This window comes from Terrapene carolina, unplaced genomic scaffold, assembly GCF_002925995.2.
Source record: "Terrapene carolina triunguis isolate 2854851 unplaced genomic scaffold, T_m_triunguis-2.0 Scaffold247, whole genome shotgun sequence".
NCBI lineage: Eukaryota > Metazoa > Chordata > Testudines > Emydidae > Terrapene > Terrapene triunguis.
The window spans coordinates 16236985-16264854 of record NW_020664598.1 but is presented as its reverse complement, the minus strand read 5'-3'; the positions used below and the strand labels follow the sequence as shown (position 1 = coordinate 16264854).

The following is a 27870-nucleotide window of genomic DNA, read 5'->3' as shown; positions in this document are numbered from 1 at the left end:
TATTTTATATTATTTGTATTAATTATGAGTTATTTATTTAAATAATGTTCAGGTAACAGAGAAGGACATATAGCATCAAAGAGAAGATACATGGCAGTATGGTAGCTGAAATAAATGAGTTTTGGAGAGGAACGTGAAGTTGAGTGAGTGAGGAAAAGGCTGTCCCAGGTATAGGATATCCGCTTTGGGCCTGATACAAAACCTGTTGAAGTCACTCCTTGTGCCAGCCGAAGGAAGGGGTAGGCATAGGAGTTACTCTCCCTTCAGCAGATACAGGCAGAGTAGCCAGAGAAGGGAGCAAGACTAGGGTATCATTGCACATTGGCAATCCCCAGCTGCTGGAACGGCCAGTGTAACTTACAGCAGGGATTGGAGAGGCACAGATTGATCTCAGAATCAGAAAAGTTCAAGAATGAGGATTTTCACAGAGTGTCAGGTGGACCAAATTTTAATGTGGTTTTAGGATATAGTTCTTTATTTTAATACACATAGCAATGAAAGGTACAGCAACATTCGTTTTAACCAGAGACTGCATAGTTTGGGAATTATCCTCTGTAGCTCAGTCCCATTGGCTATTTTACATTTACTCCATTTGCTGCTTTTGCTCCATGCTTGTTTTGATGAACTAGCTTCTAATTCCACTCTTTTCTTCAGATCCTCCTTCTCGACTACCAAATAAAGAAGACTTGTGCATCTTCTTAGCACTCCATATGGAAAATTCACCAAACTGTCAAGAACCAAGATGTAAATATGCGGGTAACAAACAAAAAGAAACAAATATCTTAAAAGTGAGTTGAGTGAATTCAGTATCTATTATGCAGAATAAGAGAGGCCATGATATTAATTAGGATTTTAACTATTACATATTGCTGATTATGATTTTGACTGGTTAGGATTTTAACCTACAGTATGCAAAATGTCCAAGAAGTTCTGATAAATCAAAAACTCCTTTTATGTTTCCAAATTGCATAAATACTCGGCCCCTATGCTAGCCAACAGTGGTGGAATAGCCTTTAAAACTATCACAACGTTATCTGGTAAAGATTTCATATGAGTGAAGTGGTTTCCAAATCTTAGTGTTTTCACGTGGTCATGTAATGTTTAGTCTTACATGATCTCATCATAGTCCAAATTTGGTATATCCTAAAACAAGCACACAGCACAGTTGATAGTGTCTGTTTTAAAGTGGTTCAGGACCAGATGAGCAGAGATTTTGCAGGTTGGGGTTGAAGTGCACTGTCACTTGTGTACAGAAGGCTTGCAGAGAAAGTGTCTGCCTCAAGCCAACTCTGATAGTTCCTCATTTTCACAAGCACAAAATTTAGTCCCCCAAATCAGGAATTCTATATGTGACATTGTCTAGGATGTTCTGATATTGTTAACGTGGCGCTGCAGAACTAGGAGTGGTAAGCAGAATAGTTTGGCTATATTAGTACTAAATTATTGCAGTTCCTTATGGATATTGATGGATCTGTGTGTCTGTCTGGAGAAGAATTTCCAGACAGAAGGACTACTTTCCTTCCTTCTCACTAATTCTCCTTATTAAAAATGTCCAGGGTAAGCTCTTTGGGCTAGGGATTGACATGTGTTATATGTTCGCACAGTGCCTGGTGCAGTGGAGCTCAACTTTGTTGAGGGCTTTGAGTACCACACAGCAATATAAATGTTAAATAATACCAATAATATATTTGATAATATTTGGCTCTTGGAAGACTTAAGTTTGTAGTATAGTCAGCCTTAGTTTTCAAGGACAGAAATATAAAAGCAAGACTTTCATATTGAAGAAAGCTTTAAAATAAGTAATACTAAAATATATAATTCTTACCTATATTTTTAATCTTATAACTTTTTCTACAATGGTTATTAGATACACTTACCTCTGTTTAAAATATTGTACCTTAGCCAATATTTTCCTGTTAGTTCCTGCAGTGAAATTATTGTGCTTGTTTCATCCCTGCAGTTGCAGAGGACATAAATTGTACCTCAAGGGGCAGTTGCACTGGGGGAGGGTTCACCATATTGGCTGGCAGTCAGTCATACAACTTTAATTGGCAGGTTTAAACATAAGAACGTAAGAATGGCTATACTGGGTCAAACCAAAGGTCCATCTGTCTTCCAACAGTGACCAATGCCAGGTGCCCTAGAGGGAATGAACAGAACAGGTAATCATCAAGTGATCCATTCCCTGTTGCCCATTCCCCGCTTCTGGCAAACAGAGGCTAGGGACACCATCCCTGCCCATCCTGGCTAATAGCCATTGATGGACCTATCCTCCATGAATTTATCTAGTTCTTTTTTGAACCCTGTTATAGTCTTGGCCTTCACAACATCCTCTTGCAAAGTGTTCCATAGGTTGACTGTGCGTTGTGTAAAGAAATACTTCCTTTTGTTTGTTTTAAAGATATTGTAAAAGCATTTTTTTGGTAGTTTTTCAGAACTGGAATTGTCATCTGTGAAGCTAACAAACCGAAAAGGATTATCACAATGGACTGCTCCACTAATGATCTTCATGCTGTGCCAAAAGCATTGTTAAGATTTCCAAATGCACTGAAAGGCTGTGAAGTTTACCTGTCTCGAATGCCTTGCATCAGTTGTGCAAAACTTTTGATTCAAGGTCAGTATCAGAGATACTATACTTGTAACTAACTGGCATCATACCTATGAAAGACTCACAGGTTGATCAAATAGTGATGTCAAGGGTTACTTCCTTTCCCTCTCTACTCTTTTCCCATTCCCTTCTTCCTTCTGCTGAATAACTCATCCTATTGTTGAGTGATGGTTTAGCTAGAGAAATAAATCATCCTGTCCTCCTCAATTAACTTTCATACCACAATCCTGTTATTGAAAATGAGTGAGTAAATGAGTCAAATTAAAATGGAAACTGCAACCTTAACTCTGACCAGAGGTGGCCTGCTGGGAGATCAGGTTAGGAATTTTTTTTTTTTACGCTTCCAGTCAGGTTAAAAATAGAGAGAGATTGTATGGGAATAAATATTGTAGAAATTGTGGTGACAGAAAGATTTTATGCATATGTGATGGACATGTCCAGTCATTAGAGAGTATTAGGATGCAATTTGTAACCTGATAATACAAATTATTGGATATTATTACCAAATGATCCTTTGGCAAGCCTTCTGGGGCTTCCTAGAAGAAATGGTCACACTCAAAGAAATGAAAATTCATCTCTCATCTGCTCGCAGCTTCTAGGCTACTGATAATCTCTGATTGGAAAAAGAAAAATAATACAAAGCTAGAGGAATAATTCTAAAAAAATTAAGGGAGGGTGTTGCTATGGAAAAATTAATGTATCAACTATGCCTAGCAAAAAAGGCAGAAGACAAATATATAGTTAGATATTTGGTTGCCATTTATTCAATACTCAAAGTATATTTGCCTGCAAAAAACAAATAAACAAACAAAACTTATCAACAACAAAACCAAAACCCAAAACCATATAGAACCTGTTTAATATTTTTGAATATTAGCATTTGATAGTCACACCTGGTTTGATAAATATGAGTAGTCTGTAGTTTCACTCAGTTTAATCCCATCACCTGAAACGATGCTTCCTGGATGGGCTAAAGAGATTCACTCTGTAATATGGTAACACCGTGCTAAATAGAAAGGAATCATTTATATCCTTAGTCCAATCACAGTTAAGTGATCCCATTATAAACAAATAGAAACATCAAGATCTACTTGACTAAGCTGAATTTTAAATGGAGTTATGTTTGTAAGATTTATAGTGGTGAAATTAATTTTAAAATGTATCTTTCTGTGAGCATTAAAATGGATTATTTATGTGTGTGGGCAGTTCCGTCTTTAGGGTCGTATTGAGATTTCCATTTACAGTGGCAACAAAGTTCTGAAAATAAATATGACAAAACAAGTACCTGGCTTCATATTATGTCTGTAATTCAAAGGATGTCAATTTTTAAAATATCTATTAATAATAATTTGTTTTGCTCCAAGGGTGAAATTTCTGTTTTATTATTGATTGAGCTATGTTTTCAATTTACTGAATGTGTTCAGTGAAGAGGATGCATTAAATCTGAGATTAATAGGAAGATGTAGATTGTTAATGACATAGTTGTTAATTTCTCATTTTTTCATGTTTGTGTAGCTGGTGCTGTACGTAGAGGGTGATGATGATGATTATTATTTATTTGTAATGCAGTAGCACCTAGGAACACTAGTCATGGATCAGGACCCCTTTGTGTGTATTAAGTGTAACTGCCTCACACTGCTGTTCTCATGAATAATAAATAATACATGAAAAAGTATAACTAATATAATTACTTCCAGTACTGCTTTAATTTTACTAGTTAAGAAGGTGTGTTCACTTTATTATATTTCTTTTAAAATATTATCTTACATATATTTTTCTTCATACAGCTCAAGTTTCTCAAGTGTATTACTGGCCTAATCTTGAAATACAAACAACAGAAGTAAATCTGAACAAAATTGAAATGGAAGCTGAACATGTTGATAACATCTTTAGGGAAAGCTATATCACTGCAGCAGTCTACATACCAATATTAGATGTTGAAATGGTGAAGCGAAGGATTTTTCCACGAACAGGATCACCTCCAGATGATAAGACCACCACTCGAATTACCTCTGTATATGATCAAAAACAATCACCTAAACTTTTAGAAATACTTAACCTGACGCACATTAAAAAAGATAAATCATTCCGAGACTCATATGAAGATGATATTCAAAAAGCAATAGAATCTTTTCAGACACTGGCAGGTGGCATTGATACCGAAATAAAGGAAAATAATTTTCAAGAGGATAAACATGCCATTCAAAGACAGCTCAAGTATACTCATGCATTGCAGCTCTGTAACTTACTAGCAGCCAGAAATGGTAAGTGAATGATTAGTATTAAGGTAAAGTCAGTAAGTAATGTGGTATAGGAAAGATATGGGTTCAGGATTTTAGAGTCCTGGGTAGTAGAGAATTATATGTACTTAATGTGTGATTTAGGAAGCAACTATGAAGCTGTAACGCTGAGTTCTGTGACCTTATTCATAGTAATGACTTTCAAGGAAGCTGTGCATGCATTTAGCTAACTTGTTACACTAGAAGTGAAATATTACAGTGGTATTGCCCATGTTAGAAAATTAGCCTGTGGTATGCAGACCAAATTAAATTAATTATACCTCAATATTACAGAACCAATACAGGTCACCTGAAAAAGATACTTTCAAAGGTAGTAGAGATTGGCAAAAATATCCGTAACAAAGGACCAAATTGCACCTTTAACCCTAGACCAGCTTGCATTTGGTGAAGAGCCATGCTGCACTACCAAGAATTCCATGCAGAATTATGCCCCAAAGAAGCACAATGCTTCCTAGAGGTCCATGATGAGCAAAGGAAGAACATTCATTCCACTAACCTCTAGGAGGATGGCTCACATTTTATCTCTAACTAGCCAGCAGGGACATGACCCTACCTTCACCCGCACCCCTTTGTGGTTTCTAGCACCTCATGGGGTGCTATTAGACAGTCGTCCTTCTGCTCTGAGCACAGACACTACAGTTATGGCTGGTCCCTTGCCCACTCTTTTGCTCCCACTCTTGTGCACTCACACAAGATGTTGGACATATTGGTCCAAAATATATTTTTTTTTATTCAGATTTTCCTGGTTTTTAGTTCATTTGCAAATTTGGGGTAATTTTATAACAGTTTAAAAACAATTCTGAGACAATATTACTTTTTTTGCATTTCAAGCTGGGTTGGCTGGCTGTGATTGGTCATACTCATAGACTTTAAGGCCAGAAGGGACCATCATAATCACCTAGTCTGACTTCCTGCACATTGCAGACCACAGAACCTCATCCACCTACTCCTGTATTAGACTCTTAACCTCTGGCTGAGTTACTGAAGTCCTCAAATATTTATTTAAATACTTCAAGTTACACTAGCTTAAATCTGCAAGTGACCCCATGCCCCATGCTGCAGAGAAAGGCGAAAAACCCCAGGATCGTATTGTATTGGTTTTGGTTCACTGAGTGGATGAGTTCACCTTTTGTAGTGAGAAGGCTTAGCAGAAACCATTATGACTCGCTTTCTCAGGTGGAGATAGTATTTTTTATGCTTTTTCTGAGATACAGGGAGATATAATAACTGTTGGAATGAGTAGCAAGGAGTGCTACAGGAATTTAACAGATCATTGGCACTTCCACTCAAGAAGACACCACCAGGTGGGGGGTAGAGGTGGATTGCATAGGGACATAGGGCTGTGTGGGCTGAAGTCTTTCGTTCAGGCAAGTCAACTGTGGAATGTGCAAAAAGAACAGGAGTACTTGTGGCACCTTAGAGACTAACAAATTTATTAGAGCATAAGCTTTCGTGGGCTACAGCCCACTTCTTTGGATGCATATAGAATGAAACATATATTGAGGAGATATATATACACACATACAGAGAGCATGAACAGGTGGGAGTTACTTACAATTAAGTAAGAGAAAAAAACTTTTGAAGTGATAATCAAGATAGCTCAGTACAGACAGTTTGATAAGAAGTGTGAGAATACTTACAAGGGGAGATAGATTCAATGTTTGTAATGGCTCAGCCATTCCCAGTCCTTATTCAATCCTGAGTTGATTGTGTCTAGTTTGCATATCAATTCCGGCTCAGCAGTCTCTCGTTGGAGTCTGTTTTTGAAGTTTTTCTGTTGTAAGATAGCCACCCGCAGGTCTGTCATTGAATGGCCAAACAGGTTAAAGTGTTCTCCCACTGGTTTTTGAGTATTATGATTCCTGATGTCAGATTTGTGTCCATTAATTCTTTTGCGTAGAGACTGTCCGGTTTGGCCAATGTACATGGCAGAGGGGCATTGCTGGCACGTGATGGCATATATCACATTGGTAGATGTGCAGGTGAACGAGCCCCTGGTGGTATGGCTGATGTGATTAGGCCCTATGATGATGTCACTTGAATAGATATGTGGACAGAGTTGGCATCGGACTTCGTTACAAGGATAGGTTCCTGGATCACTGTTTTTGTTCAGTGATGTGTGGTTGCTGGTGAGTATTTGCTTTAGGTTGGGGGGTTGTCTGTAAGCGAGGACAGGTCTGTCTCCCAAGATCTGTGAGAGTAAAGGATCATCTTTCAGGATAGGTTGTAGATCTCTGATGATGCGCTGGAGAGGTCTTAGTTGGGGGCTGAAGGTGACAGCTAGTGGTGTTCTGTTATTTTCTTTGTTGGGCCTGTCTTGTAGGAGGTGACTTCTGGGTACTCGTCTGGCTCTGTCAATCTGTTTTTTCACTTCAGCAGGTGGGTATTGTAGTTTTAAGAATGCTTGATAGAGATCTTGTAGGTGCTTGTCTCTATCTGAGGGATTGGAGCAAATGCGGTTATATCTTAGAGCTTGGCTGTAGACAATGGATCGTGTGGTGTGTCCTGGATGGAAGCTGGAGACATGTAGGTAAGTGTAGCGGTCAGTAGGTTTCCGGTATAGGGTGGTATTTATGTGACCATCGCTTATTAGCACAGTAGTGTCCAGGAAATGGACCGCTTGTGTGGATTGATCTAGGCTGAGGTTGATGGTGGGATGGAAATTATTGAAATCATGGTAGAATTCCTCAAGGGCTTCTTTTCCATGGGTCCAGATGATGAAGATGTCATCTATGTAGCGCAAGTAGAGTAGGGGCGTTAGGGGACGAGAGCTAAGGAAGCGTTGTTCTAAGTCAGCCATAAAAATGTTGGCATACTGTGGGGCCATGTGGGTACCCATAGCAGTGCCGCTGACTTGAAGGTATATATTGTCCCCAAATGTGAAATAGTTGTGGGTGAGGACAAAGTCACAAAGTTCAGCCACCAGGTTAGCTGTTACATTATCGAGGATACTGTTCCTGATAGCTTGTAGTCCATCTTTGTGTGGAATATTGGTGTAGAGGGCTTCTACGTCCATAGTGGCCAGGATGGTGTTTTCTGGAAGATCACCGATGGATTGTAGTTTCCTCAGGAAGTCAGTGGTGTCTCGAAGATAGCTGGGAGTGCTGGTAGCGTAGGGTCTGAGGAGAGAGTCCACATAACCAGACAAGCCTGATGTTAGGGTGCCAATGCCTGAGATGATGGGGCATCCAGGATTTCCAGGTTTATGGATCTTGGGTAGCAAATAGAATACCCCTGGTCGGGGTTCTAGGCATGTGTCTGTACAGATTTGTTCTTGTGCTTTGTCAGGGAGTTTTTTTAGCAGATGGTGTAGTTTCTTTAGGTAATCCTCAGTGGGATCAGAGGATAATGGCCTGTAGAATGTGGTGTTAGAGAGCTGTCTAGCAGCCTCTTGGTCATATTCCAATTTATTCATGATGACGACAGCACCTCCTTTGTCAGCCTTTTTGATTATGATGTCAGGGTTGTTTCTGAGGCTGTAGATGGCATTGTGTTCAGCATGGCTGAGGTTATGGGGCAAGTGATGTTGCTTTTCCACAATTTCAGCCTTTGCACATTGACGGAAGCAATCTATGTAGAAATCCAGTCTGTTGTTTCGACCGTCCGGAGGAGTCCACGCAGAATCCTTTTTTTTGTAGTGCTGGTAGGGGGGATTCTGTGGGTTAGTATGCTGTTCAGAGGTATGTTAGAAATATTCTTTGAGTCGGAGACGTCGAAAGTAGGATTCTAGGTCACCGCAGAACTGTATCATGTTCGTGGGTCTGGAGGGACAAAAGGAGAGGCCCCGAGATAGGACAGACTCTTCTGCTGGGCTAAGAGTATAGCTGGAAAGATTAACAATATTGCTGGGTGGGTTAAGGGAACTACTGTTGTGGCTCCTTGTGGCATGTAGCAGTTTAGATAGTTTAGTGTCCTTTTTCCTTTGTAGAGAGGCAAAGTTTGTCTTGTAAATGGCTTGTCTAGTTTTTGTAAAGTCTATCCATGAGGAAGTTTGTGTGGACGGTTGGTTTTTTATGAGATTATCCAGTTTTGAGAGCTCATTCTTAATCTTTCCCTGTTTGCTGTATAGGATGCTGATCAGGTGGTTTCGCAGTTTCTTTGAGAGTGTGTGACACAGTCTCTCAGCATAGTCTGTGTGATATGTAGATTGTAATGGATTTTTACCTTTAGTCCTTTTGGTATGATGTCCATCTGCTTGCATGTGGAATGTGCTGATTCACCACATCCCTGGATAGTCTTCACTGCTGGTGCTGATATGGAGCCCTCACTGCAACTTAACACTTTCTTTCCTTGGTTGAATACCCTCTGGAGGGCAGCAGTGGTAATAGCAACCTCTTCTGGCTTAGGGATGTGCACTTTGCATATCTTTGCACCAACAGGGTGAATCAAGTCCTGAGACTTTGTTGGTAGCTTCACTATTTGATTTTTTTTTTCATGCCAGACAGTCCTAATACTGGAGTGGGGACACTGATCTACAGGAAAGAAGACATTGTAAGTACAATATATGCAGCCCAAGAACTATTAATATTAGTCTGGATACAGTTTGAAAATGATGAGGAAAACCCCTCAGTCTCACCGTCAAGTATTCATTTTTGATACAAACATTAATCTATTATAGCTGATTGTCACATTAAACTTTTGCTTGTAGGATTTTTGTGCAATGTATTGTGATGCATAGAAATATTTAAAAGAGCTCAAGTCTGCCATAGATATGCACTGCATTTCTGTGGGGTTTCCTCAGTATTATTTATATAAGTGAGCAAGTTAATTTTACTGACATATAAATAACGATTCTTAAAAACTCTCCTACACCACCCCTCTCCATGCAAGTCAAAATCTGAAGGGATTTTAAAGACAATGAAACTTGCACAAGGAGCAAATTATTCACGTGGTCATGTTTCCACATGACTATTTTTAACAGAGTATAAAAAATAATCAAACATTCAGATAGAATATAATGAGGCTAATAAAATGTGCAGCTGCAGTCTTCTATAGGCCTTAGAACTTATTGTCTTAGTACACCCATAGCCCTACTAATATTTCACACAATTACACATGCCGAGACGTAACATGGTGTAGCTGATTGAGGATGGGACTAGGACTAAGGAATGCACCTTTGAGGTCCATTACCAAGTCGGTGGAGGCACAACACTGTGAGATCAGAATTAGGCCCTCTGTGTCTGCATCTCCATGTGAAGAATACAGAAAAAATACTTCCTGACCTACTTCCCAGGAATGTTGTGATGATTAATTATTTAATATCTACACAGTGCTTGGACTGTGCAAAGCCCCCTCTATTTGATACATATTATTACTAGTCAGCTGACTTCCCTGCATTCCAGTCCTACTACACTCATGCAATCTCTACAGTATAAATACTTGCAAAATGAATAAATAATTCCACCTCAGCTGGGCAAACACTGCAGTCTTGCTCAAATTTTTAAATTATTCACTTCATGCACCTTAACCTTTTTTGCATTTGTCTTCATAACTAATCAGGTTTTACTGAGACGTCTGTTCATGGAAAGCAAACTTCAAATTTGCATGAACAAGATTTCATGGAACTTGAAAGAAAAATTGTCCTAAAAACAGGATTTGCTGTTAGGATTTTGCAGTTAACCCCTAACTGGGACTTCAGATACATTTAGTATTCATTTTTCAAAAACCAAACATTTTGGGAGATGGAAATCTACATGCTCAAAGAATAACAACGAGCTGATCAAAGTGCACAACAATACAGCAACTCCTATGGAAGTCAATGACAATCTTTGGGAGTTGGATTGGGCCTAAATGCATCAGGGTCCTGGGAAAGTATTCTTCCTTTTTTTTATTTTTGCCTGGTGTTGTTATAGGTCGCTGTTGGCTACAATGGATTTCCAAAAGGGACAGTGAATAGTCTTTTTGCACAGAAGGATGATGGTAGTTGTGACCGGCATGCAATCATATGTGCAGAAGCTAATGCAATTATTCTGAGGTAAGAAGTGTGAGGAATAGTGGCATGAAAAGGGAAAGAGGTGGTGGCAGAGGGTGTGGATGTGGGAGGTGGAGAGGGTGGAGGAAGGGGTAGAATGGGGGCAAATGTCACCAGAGGTGAGGAGGAGAATGCAAATGTGGGACCTAAATTTGTGCAGGTGGGAGGAGGGAGGAGATAGAGGTGAGAAGGGGAAGAGGAGTAGGTAGACCTGATGGGAACTGTAGAGATGTGAGAGTAACAAGGGAGAGGAAATGGAGACCATGGGGAAAGGGGGAGGGAGGATGATGATGGATGCTATGATGTAGAAGAGGGGTGTGGTGAGAGCCATGGATGAATGGCGGATGGACATGATTACAAAAAGGTACACTAGAGTATGTTACCTCACCCTACTAGAGAAGGGGAGGAAGGCAGCTGGGCTAGGACACTGGGAGGATCTGGGTGGTGGCGGGCAGGGGTGTGTGTGTGTGAGGACAGGAGTATTATCTCTACAGTGCTGGGAGCACACAGCTGAATGGAGGACCATGCTGACTCCTCCTTAGATAGTCTATGCAACCTCATTCCATCACTTCCCATGGCAGTGAGTCCACAGTATATCCTGAGTCTTAGCCATGGGGCTGAGGTTCCTTACTAGTCTCCTTTGGTCAGTGGCAGAGGAAGAGAAGGAAGAAGAACTCGCTTTAGATATGCTAAGAGAAACAACTTCAACCAGAAAAGAGCTAATTTATAAAAATGACAGTGTTTTTGTCTTTTACAGAACTGAGGATGATCTGAGTGACACTGAATTAATCACCACATGTGAGCCCTGTAGTGACTGTGAAAACCTAATTAAAGCAATGAAGATAAAGAAAATCATTTGGCCTAATCGAGATGAAAAAGTAGGTGGCAGAAAGTTTACAGCTAAAAGCCATGTGTCAGTTACAGGGCTAACTGCAACTCTGTCCCTTCTCTGAATGCACTGCCTCAAGTCTCAGACCTCATGACTACCTCTCTTTGGGTGGAATCACATGATTTTCCCACTCTCAAATGGCCCTAGGCTGCAGTACTCTATTTACCAAACATGTTTACCCAGCAGGTCCTACTGGGTTTAGTATCTGCTGTTCTTCCCTTTGGAAGCCTATGACTTTCTGTTTACAGTGACCTTCTTAAAAAAGAGTATTGTTTATTTACCCATAAGTACAAAGCACTTAAGAGAAAAGGATCTTAAAATAACCAAGGGGCCCTTGAAAGGTCTAGCTTGCCTCAGACAGCCCTGGTTCACCTTAGCTTTCGCTCCCCGTGAGAGCATGTCTTTTAATCAAGAACAAATCCTATTGTTCTCTTGTGTTTGCAGGCTCCTCTGAAACTAGTGGATAAATACTCAGCATGGCTCAGCTGTGTCTCTGCTGCTGCTACCTGTGCAGCTATGACTACACTGCTATTTAAACTTGCACTTGCTTGCTGAGAGCAAATGCTAGTATGTGTATACAAGCAGGGGAATCAAACCCCTAGCTCATAGTGTAGACATAGTCCCAGTCAACCATTGGTTCCCTGACCCCCTCCCCAATCTTGGTAATCCATCTTTTGCCTCATTTCCTTTAGAAATCTCCTCCGACGACTCCTACTTGTACAGTGGCATTAGGAGAGGCATAACAGGACTATCAGCCTTCTTGATGGAGTGTGTCATGGCAATTTTCACAAGCTCTGTGCCCCAGAGAATATTGTGCCCTATAGATAAGCCCCTTCATTTTCCGTTTAAACCGATTTTTACCGAAAAATTTCTTGGTTTTCCAAAAAGTATTATTCATTTTTTTTCTGATTTTCACCCTACTTTTGTATCATTCAAATCTATAAATAATAACTTGTTTTATTAGGAAAATACAATACATTGCATGAGATATATGTATTATGATAATACATTCGTCTGTGTGTGTATATGCCAAGCTGCCTGTTGAAGTTAGGCTATGTATTAGTCTAGAAGATGCACACAATAAACAAACAGGTGCACATGCAAGCTCTGAAGTGCGTGCGCATCTGAATGTACTGATGAATCTCACGCCCACCATGTACACTTTTCAAACTATTAGCAGATAATTGTTTAAAAATTTGACACATGAAAATGGAAAGAAAACGAAAATCTGTATCGGAATACATTTCAGAACACAAGGAAGTATTTGAAAGTTTTTAAAAAAACAAAAACAGGAAAATAGGATGAAGTTGAGTGTATGCGCTGCAAATGGTATTGCCCAATTATTAAATGTAAATATTTATAGGCTAATAGTTCTAAGTCTACAACTGTAAATTATTTATTCAAATGAAAAGTTTTATTTGGGGATTACAGAGACATTGTTTTCTTAAACTCAGAAGTGGCATTGTGTTTTGAGTTGTGTTTTAGTTCTGCAGCAAACCACATTGATGAACAAAATTCAAAGCATTAATCTACTGAATATTTTTTCCCCCTGTCTTTCTGTCCACCAAAATAAACTCCAGTATTTACCCAGAAAAATTATTAATAGTTTTTTGCACTGATTTTCACCTGTTTTTGTGGTAATAAACACTGATAAATTCCTGGGAATTAATTAAATAAAAATTAAATTAAATTAAATTAAAATTGCAAATGAAGGGCCCTACTTATAGAATACATGAAATTGGAAATTTCCAGTGGTAATACCTAGCAGAATGCCTGGCTGATCTCTCCTCTTACAAGATGGGGAAGTTCAAACCAGGGCTGCCTGAACATATGTGGAAAGTTTTATTTTAATATTTAATCAAAGGCCCCAGTGCATTTATTTGCATATGTAATCATAGTGCTTTATGGACCTGATCCTGCAATATTGAGGTTAGTGGTAGTTTGACCATTGACTTCAGTGGTTACAGGACCAGGTGCTATGACTTCCATTTCATGGTGTAATGATTTTTAACTAGCCAAAGACATTAAATTCAAACAAAAGCATTATAACTGAAATTACCCAGGCACAAAAATCGGGAAATTCCATGATATAGAATGTGATTTTCCCCCTGCACACCCTCTCCATGCCCAGCCATCTTGCATGATAAAACCATGGAGGTTTTGCTGTATTTTAGAGTTTTCTGCTTTGGAAGGGGGCAGGGTTTGGTCCTGTATATGCATCCGGGGCTCAATTGCAGCTGCTGTGGGAAACATAACTGAATTTTCTGACCTTGGTGCTTGTTAAATATGTGTCAACTATGATACTGCATTAACAGTGTTTCATTTAATATTTGATAGAGTGAATTAGGACTGTTATTTGGAGTCACAAGTCTCAATCTTGCAGAGATTTAACTCAGTGGGACTATGTTCACAAATAATTCCATGACTGGGGCCAGAGGACCTGATTCTGCAGTTACTTCCTATATACGGAAATTCCTACAGTATAATTATTAAAGTAGAATGAGGACTTCTTTTTTCTGAAGATAATATAGCTCATTGAACTAAGATCTTTTTTAATGACTGTATAAATTATTCTGTAGTCATTTCAGCACAAGAATTAATGTACACAACTCTCTTACCTGGTTAGAGTTTGAAATAAAATTATTTGACAGTCACAACTCATGTCAAGGGTGATAGTTACTATTATGCCCCACTATGAAATGAATCCAGAAGATTATTTAAAAAAATCCCTTCAGCACAACAAGCTACTAAATAGTGCCACTTTTAATTAGAAAAGCGAAATGTTCAATATTTTCCACTCATGTATTCTTTTTTTTCTCCTAGAAGCAACCAGAAGGTGCAACTAACGATCCAACTGGTAGGCAACTATATAAAATATGAGCTAATATTAAATGCATGAAAATACTGCTTTAGGCCCCGATCGGCAAATACATAACTTTACATATGCGACGACCCATTGAGTTTAAAGAGACTTGTCACATATGTAAAGTTACTCCCATGCATAAATGTTCACAGCAGAGTTGCCTTTTCAATTCAGCCTTTTATTCTCTTTGTGACAGTCCTTTTATCTACCATCATACATGAGCCCTATCAAAGTTATTTAGGAGACTTTCTATTATTGTATCCTACTGTTTCTTTCCTAAATTGTAATATAATATATGGAGATATCCTATCTCCTAGAACTGGAAGGGACCCTGAAAGGTCATTGAGTCCAGCCCCCTGCCTTCACTAGCAGGACCAAGTACTGATTTTGCCCCAGATCCCCAAGTGGCCCCCTCAAGGATTGAACTCACAACCCTGGGTTTAGCAGGCCAATGCTCAAACCACTGAGCTATCTCTCCCCCGCTGTATACCCTCGTGTTGCCCCGCCAATGAACTCTCCCCTGAGAAGAGAGGCATATACACTATACATCAGGGGTAGGCAACCTTTCAGAAGTGGTGTGCCAAGTCTTCATTTATTCACTCTAATTTAAGGTTTCATGTGCCAGTAATACATTGTAATGTTTTTAGAAGGTCTCTTTCTATAAGTCTATAATATATAACTAAACTATTGTTGTATGTAAAGTAAATAAGGTTTTTAAAATGTTTAAGAAGCTTCATTTAAAATTAAATTAAAATGCAGAGCCCCCCAGACTGGTGGCCAGGACCCAGGCAGTGTGAGTGCCACTGAAAATCAGCTTGCGTGCCGCCTTTGGCACGCATGCCATAGGTTGCCTACCCCGCTATACGTCAAGGATCTGCTGCCATCCTTTCTCTTAAAAGCAGAAATCAGTATATGGAAACTAGAAAGTTGGTGCTAACTTATATGTTCAAAAAAAGTAAAGAGGACCCTAAGAATCAGAACAGTTTAATCTTTCTGTAGGCATATGAGATCACAAAGTAAACAACTTGAATCCTCATTTCAGATGCACATTAACTTCTGTCTTACTTGTTATAGTCTGACTTTTACTTACTGTGATTTATTGACATATATTTGCTTAATCATGAAAGCAATGATACATAAAATAGTCAAGTTAATGTAGAAACACCAAGTCATGTAGAAAGATGAAGTAATTTATTCCTTTAATAAATATGTAACTCATGTTAACATTAGTAGGTTATGCATAATATTGAGAACTGCTCATATACATCAAGAGAAATGACTGATTTGCAAAAATTGTGCAACTGTTTCTGCAGCATTTTGTAGAACTACTATGTTTTTCAGTGCTATCTTGATACACATTTGTCTTATCTTATTGTATTTCCATATTTTGTAAAAATGGTACCAATTTAAGAAATTATTTGGAGTAAAAGTATCAAACTCTTGAGGTGGATGGACTCCATGACTTTGGAGACTGACACTAAACTGCTTTCTGAGTGCATATTGCCTAAACATACTAATACTTTAAATTTTCCCCCACATGGAATTCCACATTCAGTAGAAGAAAATAATCCAAGCACTGAACCGTTTCAAGTAAAAAGCAGCATCAAAAAACATTCTGATGAAAAGATTTTATCACTCCAAGGTGAGTTTTCTGGCTTTTTAATACTTTCTCTGAGATCTGCTGAAGACTGTAATGACTTTAAGGTTTAATTCAGCAGGAAGTTTGATCAGTGTTTTTAGCCTTTCCCACACTCGCATTAGTTTAATCCAATTTTAAATGCAGTTTGAAAGTGAATGTTAGTCTAATCACTTTCAAAATCAGTTTAGTGTATCCATACTAGTCCTCCAGAAATTATCAGGTGTGTTAAATCATGTTAAGACAAAACTGTGGTCAAGAACACACCGTCCACCAAAAAGGCCTTAGCATAGTTCTGAAAAATTGTTGCAACCCGTATTTCCCAGACTTACAAATTTACTTACATAAGAATGTACTTTTCTTTTAAGGAGGAGAGGGAGTTGTGTTTCTGTTTAGTTTTACGTTTCATCAGGCAGTATTTATAGTTGCAGTTTTACTTACAGCTGATCGAGAGAAATGTAATAGAACTGATACTGAAGGAACTTCAGTCTCAGGAGGGAAGGAAGGAAAGACAATGGAAATACAGTCACCAGCAGATGAGGGACATGCTTCTGGTCAGGTAAACACATTTTTAAAAAAAATAATAAACCGGATAAAATCAGAAAAATATGCCTACATAATGCTTTAAATATTTATATTAGAATGGTTAAGATAGTAAGCAATTTGGGCAAGGAACCATCCTTTAATTTTGTATTTGTATTTGTACAGTGCCCAGTAGCTCTTAGGTGCTACTATAATACAAATAATAATAATTAATAATATGGTAAAGATAAAAACTCACTAAATTGGCCTTTGAGCGATGAATAAAATTATTAATGCCAACATTTTTAATTGGTTGGAGATTATCCCTTTGACTTTAATTGTAGTTGACATTTTGAGAAGTATGCTGGTCTGATTGTCTAGTCTTTTCTGAGACTGACAAATTTACCATAATTTCGTTGGCTACTGTAACTGAGATTGCTGGCCCCTTTAATAGCAGGCATTGCTGGTCTTCCTACTAACGGAGCTTGGCCTTTCAAAACTAAGGATTCTGGGAGATGTAGTTCTCACAGATGCTTGGTAATTGTGGGCAGAACTGCAGTGCATGGTGGGAGAAAAAGCAGGCCCTTTAAAAGGCAACCTTTCCTTAAAATGACTGGAGATGTTGTGGGAGGGAGAAAGGAGAGAGGGAAGCATGTACTTGCTGGGGAAAGTTCTCTGGAAAGACCAGGCCTTGTGTGGGACTGTCCACTTATAGAACTGGGTAGGCACTGAGCCCAGAAGGGTCTGTGGAAAATGTTGGTGAAGATGCAGGAACCCTGAGGAGGAGTAAGTTTCTCAGGGCCTGAAGAGACAAGACATCAAAGGACCCAGGAAGAGGTAGAGTAAAAGAAAGAAGAGACCTGCCACAATACAGTACTGGTGTATGCTGGAGGTGCAGGTTTGCCATCAGTTTTTGTTTAGGTGCCCAGTCCAGAGCTTCCAGTGAGGATGGGAGGAAGTCCCACTTCAACACCAGAATGGGGCTTCCCATTCCAAAAGGGCCAAAAATCACGAGTCGGGCCCTAAAAAATTAATCACGCAATTGGCTTAAAAATCATGTGTTTTTTAAATAGGTGCTTTCTGTTTGACTTCTGATTTTTGAGCCTCTGTTTCATGTTTTCAAGCTTTTCTCCACAGCTGGAAGGGCTAGAAACTTACCTTTCTGTTTAAATGAAAGCTGAGAGTCTCATTTAATCACACAACTCTAGGAGCTGGGGCTTTACGAAAACACCAAATATCCTCAGACTTGTGATAAAATCCTGGCAAAGGAACTACTTTGTTTTGTGCTTGGCTTGCTTTTGTTTGTCCTGAAAGTGAGGACTTTATAGTTTGGCCAGAATCCAAACTAATGTAGCAGAAAGGAAACTGAGGACTGGTGGGCAAATTGAAGAAGTGATGCTAGGGCCATAAAGAACCTGTTATAGCTAGCTAGAGGTATAATGAAGTCCATAATGTAGGGTTCGACTCATTCATTTTCTTTATGCATATCCAGTCATGGTGGCTTATAATCATGTGTCATGCGACTCTTATTAGAAAGCAATTGCAAGATTACTGTAAAATTTCTTATAATAGAACTACTGTTCCAGTGGTTAATTGTATTATCTTTGTGATTACCAATAACTGGGGCAGAAAATAGCCCCAAATTTGAGAGATTCCTTTCAAAGTTTTGAAGTGGCAATATCAATAATTCAGAGCCAATGATTCACATGACAAATTTTCAGTTCACAGATTTTCTGTGAGCAGTCTGATTTTCTTGAATGTCTTCATTATTTGAAATTCTTGACTTAATTGTTTGAGTGAATCATTCTTGAGCTATAGATTGTTCACTAACTGTTCACTGTGAAAATTTAATATCTGAAATTCAAGTGGTGTTGATTAGTTCTGAGGGAGTACGTAAGTCACATGGTAAATTTCTGTTCCACGACTGGAGGAACATAACTCCTAGAGTCAGGTTCTTCATCGAGTGGTGTCCCTGTGGGTGCTCCATTTCAGGTGGCGGTGCATCCCAGCATCGTTGATCGGAGATTTTGCTAGCAGTGTCTGGTCGGGGCGTGCGTGCGCAGGAGCTGTCTTGTGGTGGTGCTGACGCCTCTTCTGGCACGTGCATGCACTGACTCCCACAGTTCCTTCTCAACCGTCCTCGGCTTGAGATGGAGTCCGTCAGCGGATTTTAGTTAGATTTTAGAGATTTAGGATAGTACTTATAGTGTTAATAGTTAGTTTAGCTTGGATTTAAGTAGATGTAGTTTTTAATAGTGTAGTGTAAAAAAAAATTTTTTTTTTTTTTTACATTTCTTTCTCCCCGTCCTCAAAACCTTGAAGAGGGATGAAAACAAAAATGCCTGGATCACCAGATTTAAAAAAGTGTGCATCTTGCAAGGACGCCATGACGGTCTCAGACGTACATTCACTCTGTGTACGCTGCCTGTGGGAGTCGCACATCCCTCAAAAGTGCGCTCACTGTAGTAACCCAAAGGCAAGGGCAAGGAGAGATAGGGAACCCTCTGAAGAGACAGAGAACGGGGAAGAAGAGAGAGATGACACATCAGAACATGGTGAACCTCTCCAGATGAAACAGTTATACCCACAACTACAACGGCCCCTGATGACTTCAAACACCTCCAGGAGCTCTTCAGGCGAGTGGCACAGAGCCAGAACATCCCTCTAGAGGAAGTACAGGAGACACAATACTAACTCCTGAAAATACTCCATACATTAACTTCCTCCAAGATTGCCATCCCCATCAATGATGCCCTCCTGAAACCAGTAGATATAATGTGGCAAACACCGGCCTCCATCCCACCAACCAACAAGCGCACAGATAGGAAATATCACGTGCCAAATAAAGGGATGAAATTCCTATTTGTGCACCCACCACCAAACTCCTTAGTGGTGGATGCAGTAAATCAAAGAAACAATATAAATCCAGTCCTCAAAACAAAGAATGGAAGAGACTGGATCTTCTAGGCCAACAAGTGTACACATCAGCCACACAGCAATTCCTCACTGCAAATTACACCGCACTACTGGCAAACTATGATCATGAGAATTATAACAAATTCACAGAATTCACCCAGAATATACCTGAGCAGAAAAGAGAACAATTCCAGGCCATTGTGAACAAAGGTCAGCTTATCTCCAGGACAGCACTACAGGCCGCCCTCGACGTGGCAGACAGCAGCTCACACGATGGCAACAGCCATTGTAATGTCAGGGCATCATGGCTGCATTCATCAGGAATCCCCAAAGAACTGCAACACAAAGTGGAAGATTTGCCCTTCGACAGACACAGACTATTTTCGGCCAAAACCGATGAAGTTCTCCAGTCCATGAAAGATTCCAGGGTGACCCTCAGAACATTAGGGCTATACATAACACCAAACAGGTGGTAACTTTATCAGCCATACAACAGAAACAGGGACAACACGTCTCAGCGACAGCAGAGACCATATGAATCAAGGGGACAAAGAAATATACCACAAAGATACTGACAGAATCAACCCCAGAACTCAGCGTCTCAACCACCACCAAACAAACCACAATTTTGAAGTATTGGTCGAGGGTCTGAATGAGCTCCCCATAACACCAGCGTCAGCGGACAACACACAAATCTTTGGGCACTGACTCAGGCCATTTGACACCAACTGGGCCATGATCACATCTGATCAGTGGGTTTTAGAACTAATTCTATCAGGCTATACCATCCCTTTTACATCTATACCAACTACCCACCCTCCTTCCTTGTTCCTCTTCAGGGACCCTTCTCTCGAGCATCTATTGAGACAAGAGGTGCATCACTTTCTGCAAATAGGTGTGGTGGAACTAGTCCCAATACAACACAGAGGGAAGGGATTTTATTCCCATTACTTTCTGACTCAAAAGAAAAATGGGGGTGGAGACCCATCCTAGACCTAAGGAAACTCAACAAATTCATCAGTGCCCACAGATTTAAAATGGTCACCCTGAACTTGATCATCCCTATGCTGGAAGAAGGGGACTGGTTCGCAGCCCTCGACCTACAAGATGCATATTTTCACATTACAATCAACCTGGCTCACAGACGCTTCCTAAAGTTCACAGTAGGACAAGAACACTTCCAATACAGAGTGCTACCATTCAGCCTATCGACAGCACCGAGAGTATTCACCAAAACACTGGCAGTAGTAGCAGTGCACCTGCACAGATAAAGGATACTCATATTCCCTTACTTAGACAACTGCCTAATCAAGGGCTCCACAAAGACAGAAACAGAAAGAGGTGTTAAATTAACCATCTCCCTCTTCCACTCCCTGGGGCTCAAATCAATGAAAAGAAATCCATCCTCACTCCAGTATAACAACTGGAATTCATAGGTGCTTGCCTGGACTCACTCCCTTCCAGAGCCCCGCTTTAACACGATGACCTCCCTGATATCGGTGGTCTCGCACAGCTCATGCATGCACGCATCTGCTTACAACTACTGGAACACATGGCGGTCACCATGCCAGGCTACACATGCGGTGCCTACAAAGATGGCTAAATACAGTCTACATACCATGAAGGCACAGCCTAAACAAGAGAATCACATCCACCGCAGAGGTGATTCAATCACTGCACTGGTGGACAAACTCATCAAATGTATGCTCAGGCATACCTTTCCAACAGGAAACACCATCGGTTCAAATCACAACAGACGCCTCCCTGATCGGATGGGGGGCCCACCTGAAACAATATATTGCCCTGGGCAAATGGTCATTAATAGAGATGCATCTTCTTGTAAACCTACTAGAACTACGCACAGTCCGCAATGCATGCTACCACTTCCTTCCACTCATAAGAAACAGAATGATAAGGATATTAACAGACAACATCGCTTGCATGTTCTATATCAACCGCCAGGGTAGAGCACGATCCCATTCGTTATGTGTGGAAGCTCCAAAGTTATGGAACTGGTGCATAAATCACAACATCACTATAACAGCTTCATATCTACCAGGCCGCCTGAATATCATGGCGGCAGGGCCAGCTCCAGGCACCAGCTTAACAAGCAGGTGCTTGGGGCGGCCAAGGGAGAGGGGCGGCACCTGCGGCAATTTGGGGGCGGCAGGTCCCTCAATCCCTCTGGGAGCGAAAGACCTGCCGCTGAACTGCCGCCGCCAATCGCGGCTTTTTTTTTTTTTTTTTCCAATTGCCCCGGCCGCCGAGCGCGATCGCAGCTTTTATTTATTTATTTATTGCTTGGGGCGGCAGAAATGCTGGAGCCGGCCCTGCATGGCGGACACACTAAGCAGACAGCTCTCACAAGAACACGAATGGGAACTGAATGATGAAATAACACAACTCATCTTTGGAGGTGGGGAAATCCGTCCATAGACCTATTTGCCACACAAGCAAACAAGAAATGCCCAGGATTCTGCTCACGAGCAGGACAGGGAGCGCAATCACTGGGAGACATGTTCCTGATAAAATGGAATGCCCATCTCTTATATGCTTTCCCTCCAATTCCTCTAATCTCCAGAGTCATACCCAAATTTGAATCAACAGGGCCAAGATAATCCTCATAGTGCCAACATGGCCCAGACAGACTTTGTTCCCTTATCTGAATCGCATGGCAATATGCACTCCATTCAATATCCCTTGATGACATGATCTCCTCTCACAGGACAACAGACAAGTCCTCCATCCCAATCCAGGGAAACTTCACCTCAGAGCATGTCTCCTTCATGGCTCCGAGGGGACGAATTAACCTGTTCGGATCAAGTACAACAGGTACTGATTAACAGCAGAAAACAAAACACACGACATACTTACCTCCAAAAATTGAAGAGATTTTCCATTTGGTGCCAAAACAAATATCAGCAAACCAGACCCCACTCCCATTGATCCTGGAGTACCTACTATCGTTAAAGAAATCAGAACTGGCTACAAACTTGATCAAGGTCCACCTCGCGGCAATAACCGCCTTCCACCAACAGATAGAAGGGACCTCAGTATTCGCCCACCCAATTACAAAGAGATTCATAACGGGCCTACAAAACATGTACCCGGACAGCCGTGAACCCACTTTGGTATGGGAGTTAAACGTAGTGCTCAAATGCTTACCCAGAAAACCATTTAAACCTTAGCATCTTGCTTTATGCTCCATTTATCAATGAAAGTAGCATTCTTAATAGCCATCACATCGGCACAAAAATGTGAGTGAGATTGGGGCGCTCATGGCTCACCCCCCATACACAATATTCCACAAGGACAAAGTGACTCTGAGGACTCACCCAAAATTCATGCCCAAAATATCGTTCTCATTCCACCTTAACCAGGTGGGTTGCGGGTTCTGAGGGGGGCAGTCGGGGGCAGGAACTGGGTTGGGGTCGAATGGGTCGGGGGGGGGGGAGACAGGCACTTGGGGCTTGTACTCTCCGCGCGGTTCCCTACCGGGTCTTCAGCGGCACTTCGGCGGCGGGGGGAGGGGTCTTCACTCGCTCCGGGTGAAGGACCCGCCCCCAAAATGCTGCCGAAAACCTGGAGCGAGTGAAGGGCCCCCGCCGCCGAAGTGCCACCGAGGACCCGGCAAGGAACCGGTTATTAGGATTTTGGGAGCTCATCACTGATTACACACATTAGATGTCTGCCACGCCCTGGCCTTTTACCTAGACAGCACAAAGACCTTTCGTAAGTCCCCCAGACTGTTCGTATCAACAACAGAAATGTCAAAAGGCGCAGCTATATCAAACTGCATCCACTTGTGCTACTCCTTATGCAACACTGAAGCCCCAACAGGCATCAGAACACACTCAACAAGGGCAGCAGCAACTTCTACAGCATTCCTGCACAATGTGCCCATCCTTGACAAATGCAGAGCAGCTACATGGGCATCCAAACACACTTTCACCAATCATTATGCAATCATGCTTAGCTTGAGCGCAGACACTAAATTAGGCTGCACGGTCCTAGCAGCAGCTACACAATCAACTCCGAAGCCCCTTCCATCCGCATGAGGGCACTGCTCTACATTCTCCTGAAGTGGAGCACCCACAGGGACACCAGTCAATGAAGAAGAGAAGGTTACTCACCTTGTGCAGTAACTGAGGTTCTTTGAGATATGTGTCTCTGTGGGTTGCTTCACTACCTACCCTCCTCCCCTCTACTTCGGAGTAAGAATCAACTGCTCCATGGTAGAGAAGGAACTGAGGGTGTTGGCGCGTGCACATGCCAGAAGAGGTGTCAGTGCCACCATAAGACAGCTACTGCGCATGCGCGCGACCAGACACTGCTATCAAAATCTCCGATGGACAGCGCTGGGATGCACCGCCACCTGAAGAGGAGCACCCACTGGGACACACATCTTGAAGAACCTCAGTTACTGCACAAGGTGAGTAACCTTCTCTTTCTAGTGAAAATACACTTATGAGTTTAAGATTTGTTTTCCTCAAATAACCTCTAATATTCTGTTAAGCTACGCTGTTTCCATGAATGAATATCCCCGCTAGTGAGCTCATTTAGTAGTGTAGTTATGGAAAGCAGACACACAAGGGGTGCAAGCTCAACCAAAACACATCCTTTGTTTACTTAAGTGAACATTCATGGACATTTCTTGGGGTATTTCCATCTCTTTACATTTATGTACATTGATCATTGTCCTTGTATCTGAGCTGCTCATCTTCATTACTCATAGTGTGGGAAGAATTTGTGTACATAATCATAGCTTCTCTAACTGCTACAGGCCTCTGATAACGAGGTCAACATCATTGAAAAATACTTAACCTTTGATAAAAGGTCCTAAGGGACAAGATTCTTAGGGCTTGTCTACACAGTGCGGCAATGCACACTACAAGAGTGTGATTTCTAAAGTGCACTAACGTGCACTAATTGGTCAGCATAGACCCTGCTAGTGCACACTAAAAGTTCCCTAGTGTTCTTCAAATAGTACTATATTAAAGTACACTAGGGAAATTCTAGTGCACATCAGGATGGTCTGCGTGGACCAATTAGTGTGCAATACGTTAGTGAACTTTAGAAATCACACCCCTGTAGAGCACATTGCTGCACCATGGAGACTTGCCCTAGTCTGGCTGTAGAGGTGACAAATGCTGATGGCTATGCTTAATAATAGTTCTGACTACTTCCACTTCGTGTAAGGAGTGTTTTGAGAGATTCTCCTTGTGTAACTTTTAAAAATTAAATTAATAACACAGCAGACAATTGTCTGTAAAACAGCAAAGACGAAGGTTATTTTCCATCTCTTCAGCAGTTCTAAAACATTAAGGTCAGATTATATCCACTCCAGGATGGGTGCACTCTGGGGCGATGGAAGCACTTCTTCTTGCTAGTGCAGTTGACAGTGTTAGTTTCCCAGAAAGTGATGGGATGGGGCCAGGGCTTCACATTGGCCAGCAGAGCTGCATGGTATGGATGGGAGAATACACTACACTGTTTGAAAGTGTGCTGGAGCTGCTGATGCATTGTGAGCTATGCCAGAGGACATGGGGAATTCCTTTTCAGGTGCCTACTGGAGCATGGATCCTCCCATCTTCCCCTAATGTAGGGGTTCTCAACCCTTTTCTCTCTGAGGCTCCCCCAACATGTTATAAAAATGCCACAGCCCACCAGTGCCACAACTGTTTTTCTGCATATAAAAGCCAGGGCCAGCATTAGGTGGTAGCAAGTAGGGCCACATAGTGACCCGCAAAGCTAAGTTGCTCAGGCTTTGGCTTCAGCCTCGGGTGACAGAGCCCTGGGCTTCAGCCCTGTATGGCAGGGCTTTGGCTTTCTGCCCTGGGCCCCAGTGAGTCTAATGTTGGCTCTGTTTGGCAGCCCACCTAAAACCTGCTCGCGGCCCCCCAAGGGGCCCCGGACCACTGGTTGAGAACTACTGCCCAATGTTCAAGCAGTGGTTTAAAGCCAAGGGATAGTTGCAAGATTTTTTTTATTAGACTCAAGTACCATATAACAGCTTGAAATGTTTAATATTTAATTAACTTCTAGTTCTTCAACTGCATTTTGTCTAATATATGCAGACCATATGTTCTCCGACCCCTATTTAACAGAAAATTTTGTAATTACTGTTCCCATCGTTGCCTATGAACAAGGTATTTCTGTTCAGATACTCTGTATTTATTATACTCTGCACTGTATATAACCAATCACAAAACTTTATATTTATTTGTATTTTATTTTATTTATATTTTATTTTTATATTTTATTTATTTATATATATTCAATTTCTATTTTAGCAGGCCATTTTAAATTCATCCGAAGCATCTGCATCCCACAGAGATGGCATAGTGAAAGAAGACAGTGAAAAAACAAATCCTTTATTGACTGAGACTGAATCAGAGCTAGAAACTGAATCCTTGGACAAGCCAAAAGGTACCTAGCATAGACCAATGAACTAATATTTCTGTTTTATCTGAGGGGTTCAAATTGGGAATCCTGTACTTTCTCAATTGACAAGCAGGAAAATCTAAATTGTAGTTTGACACATATTCCCCTTCTATCACATGGGAAATGTCTTAAGAAGAACCCCCTGCTAACTCTTGGCTTCTTAAATACTTAGTCTCACCGACTGAAGGAATTCATTACACAGATTCAGGTGAGTCAGTGATGTAACCTTGTGTCATTTTAACTCATGATTTTGGAAGTAGCTAGAGCCAGAGTAGCATTTATTATTATTTTTATTTATTTATTTATTTATTTATGTGTATTACTCTAGTGTCTAGAAGTCCCAGTTATGGACCAAAACCCCATTGTACTAGGCATTGTACGAACACAGAACAGAAAGGCAGTTCCTTGAAGCATGACCAACCATGAGGAGGTCTGAAAGCGACTAATTGACCCACAATAGGTGGGCCATTGCATTTAATAAGCAGGAAACCAGTGCCACAGTGAAATGATTGTGTAGGTTGTGCAGGATAGTCTGTAAAAACAGGGCCTTTTGGAATTGAGAAGTGCACTGTGTAGAACTACATTAACAAACTGAAGCACATTAATATGGAAGTGGAAAGAGTACCTGTGATGATTTTAGAATAAAGTTGGAAGGCACTAAAATGACACTGGGGTGCAGATTAGTGAGTGATATCCTCAGTTGACCCATATCTGTTTAATTCAATGACTAGCAAAGTATCAGCCAGGAATCATCTTACCAATTAATTATTTTTAATATGTCTTATATTTTTGCAATAATTTCAGAGTCACATAATGCAGAGGGGCCATCTGTGAATGCTGCAGAAGATGAACCAGCATAAACATCAGAACAATCAGAAGAGTTTTAGGGACATGGCAACCCCCCAAAAAATCTCAGATAGTTCAGTATCAGGTTATTAATCTTGAGATGCCAGGCACTATATGATGTTATAAACTTAAAATAATAATGCATTTTAATTGTATAGGTACCTCTTTCCGTAAGTTTCTAGGCATCTTAGCAAAAATAACTGAAAACATAATATATGACAGTTCCACACAAACCACCCTAGTAGAGCTCCATAATCTGGTTGGGCATTTCCCAGGCTGTTGTGTTTGGGATCCAGTGAGATGGGCCCTGTGTGCTCTTTAAGTCTCCTGAACAGAGTCCAGACCTTACCCCTGTGACAGTGAAAGCCAACAGACACACAGAGAAACTTTGCACAGCATTCTAAGGGTACATCCACACTACCCGCCGGATCGGCGGGTAGCGATCGATCTATTGTGGATCGATTTATCGCGTCTCGTCTAGACGCGATAAATCGATCCCCGAACGCGCTCCCCGTTGACTCCGGAACTCCATCAGGGCGAGAGGCAGAAGCGGAGTCGACGGGGGAGCCGCGGCCGTCGATCCCGCGCCGTGAGGACGGGAGGTAAGTCGATCTAAGATACGTCGACTTCAGCTACGCTATTCTCGTAGCTGAAGTTGTGTATTTTAGATCAATTTCCCCCCCCCCCCCAGTGTAGACCAGGCCTAAAACACAATTACGCTTTACTTAGCAACACAAGAGATACACAGACAACATAATAAGCACACCTCAGTTTCCTAACCACTCTGGAGAGTTCTTTGGACTTGGGCTTCCTCTGGGCTGTCCAGGATCCTTCTTCTGCAGCTCATCATTTCTTTTTAGAATCATTGAGTTAGA

The 27870-nt window shown here is 41.1% G+C and overlaps 1 protein-coding gene across 2 annotated transcripts; it reads left to right on the top strand.

Moving 5' to 3' along the window:
* The first annotated feature begins 68 nt into the window (after positions 1-68).
* On the top strand, positions 69-27453 carry LOC112125256 (cytidine and dCMP deaminase domain-containing protein 1-like). Of its 2 annotated transcripts, none has more exons than XM_026657547.2 (12): positions 69-168; positions 655-788; positions 2428-2614; positions 4396-4872; positions 9350-9399; positions 10761-10882; positions 11637-11757; positions 14592-14625; positions 16187-16273; positions 16711-16826; positions 26002-26134; positions 26954-27453. In XM_026657547.2, exons 2-12 carry the CDS (start codon positions 711-713, stop codon positions 27007-27009), a joined length of 1461 nt encoding a protein of 486 aa, XP_026513332.1. In that variant the 5' UTR covers positions 69-168; positions 655-710; the 3' UTR covers positions 27010-27453. The 2 variants fall into 2 exon arrangements, with proteins under 2 accessions (XP_026513332.1, XP_026513331.1); XM_026657546.2 differs by having other exon boundaries at positions 25999-26134.
* Positions 27454-27870: the final 417 nt, after the last annotated feature.

Coding starts and splice junctions, on each gene's coding strand:
- LOC112125256 (XM_026657546.2), top strand. CDS start 711: ATGGAAAATTCACCAAACTGTCAAGAACCAAGATGTAAATATGCGGGT. Junction 9,400..10,760: donor TCTACAGGAAAGAAGACATT/GTAAGTACAATA, acceptor GTGTTGTTATAG/GTCGCTGTTGGCTACAATGG. Junction 16,827..25,998: donor AGGGACATGCTTCTGGTCAG/GTAAACACATTT, acceptor TTTCTATTTTAG/CAGGCCATTTTAAATTCATC.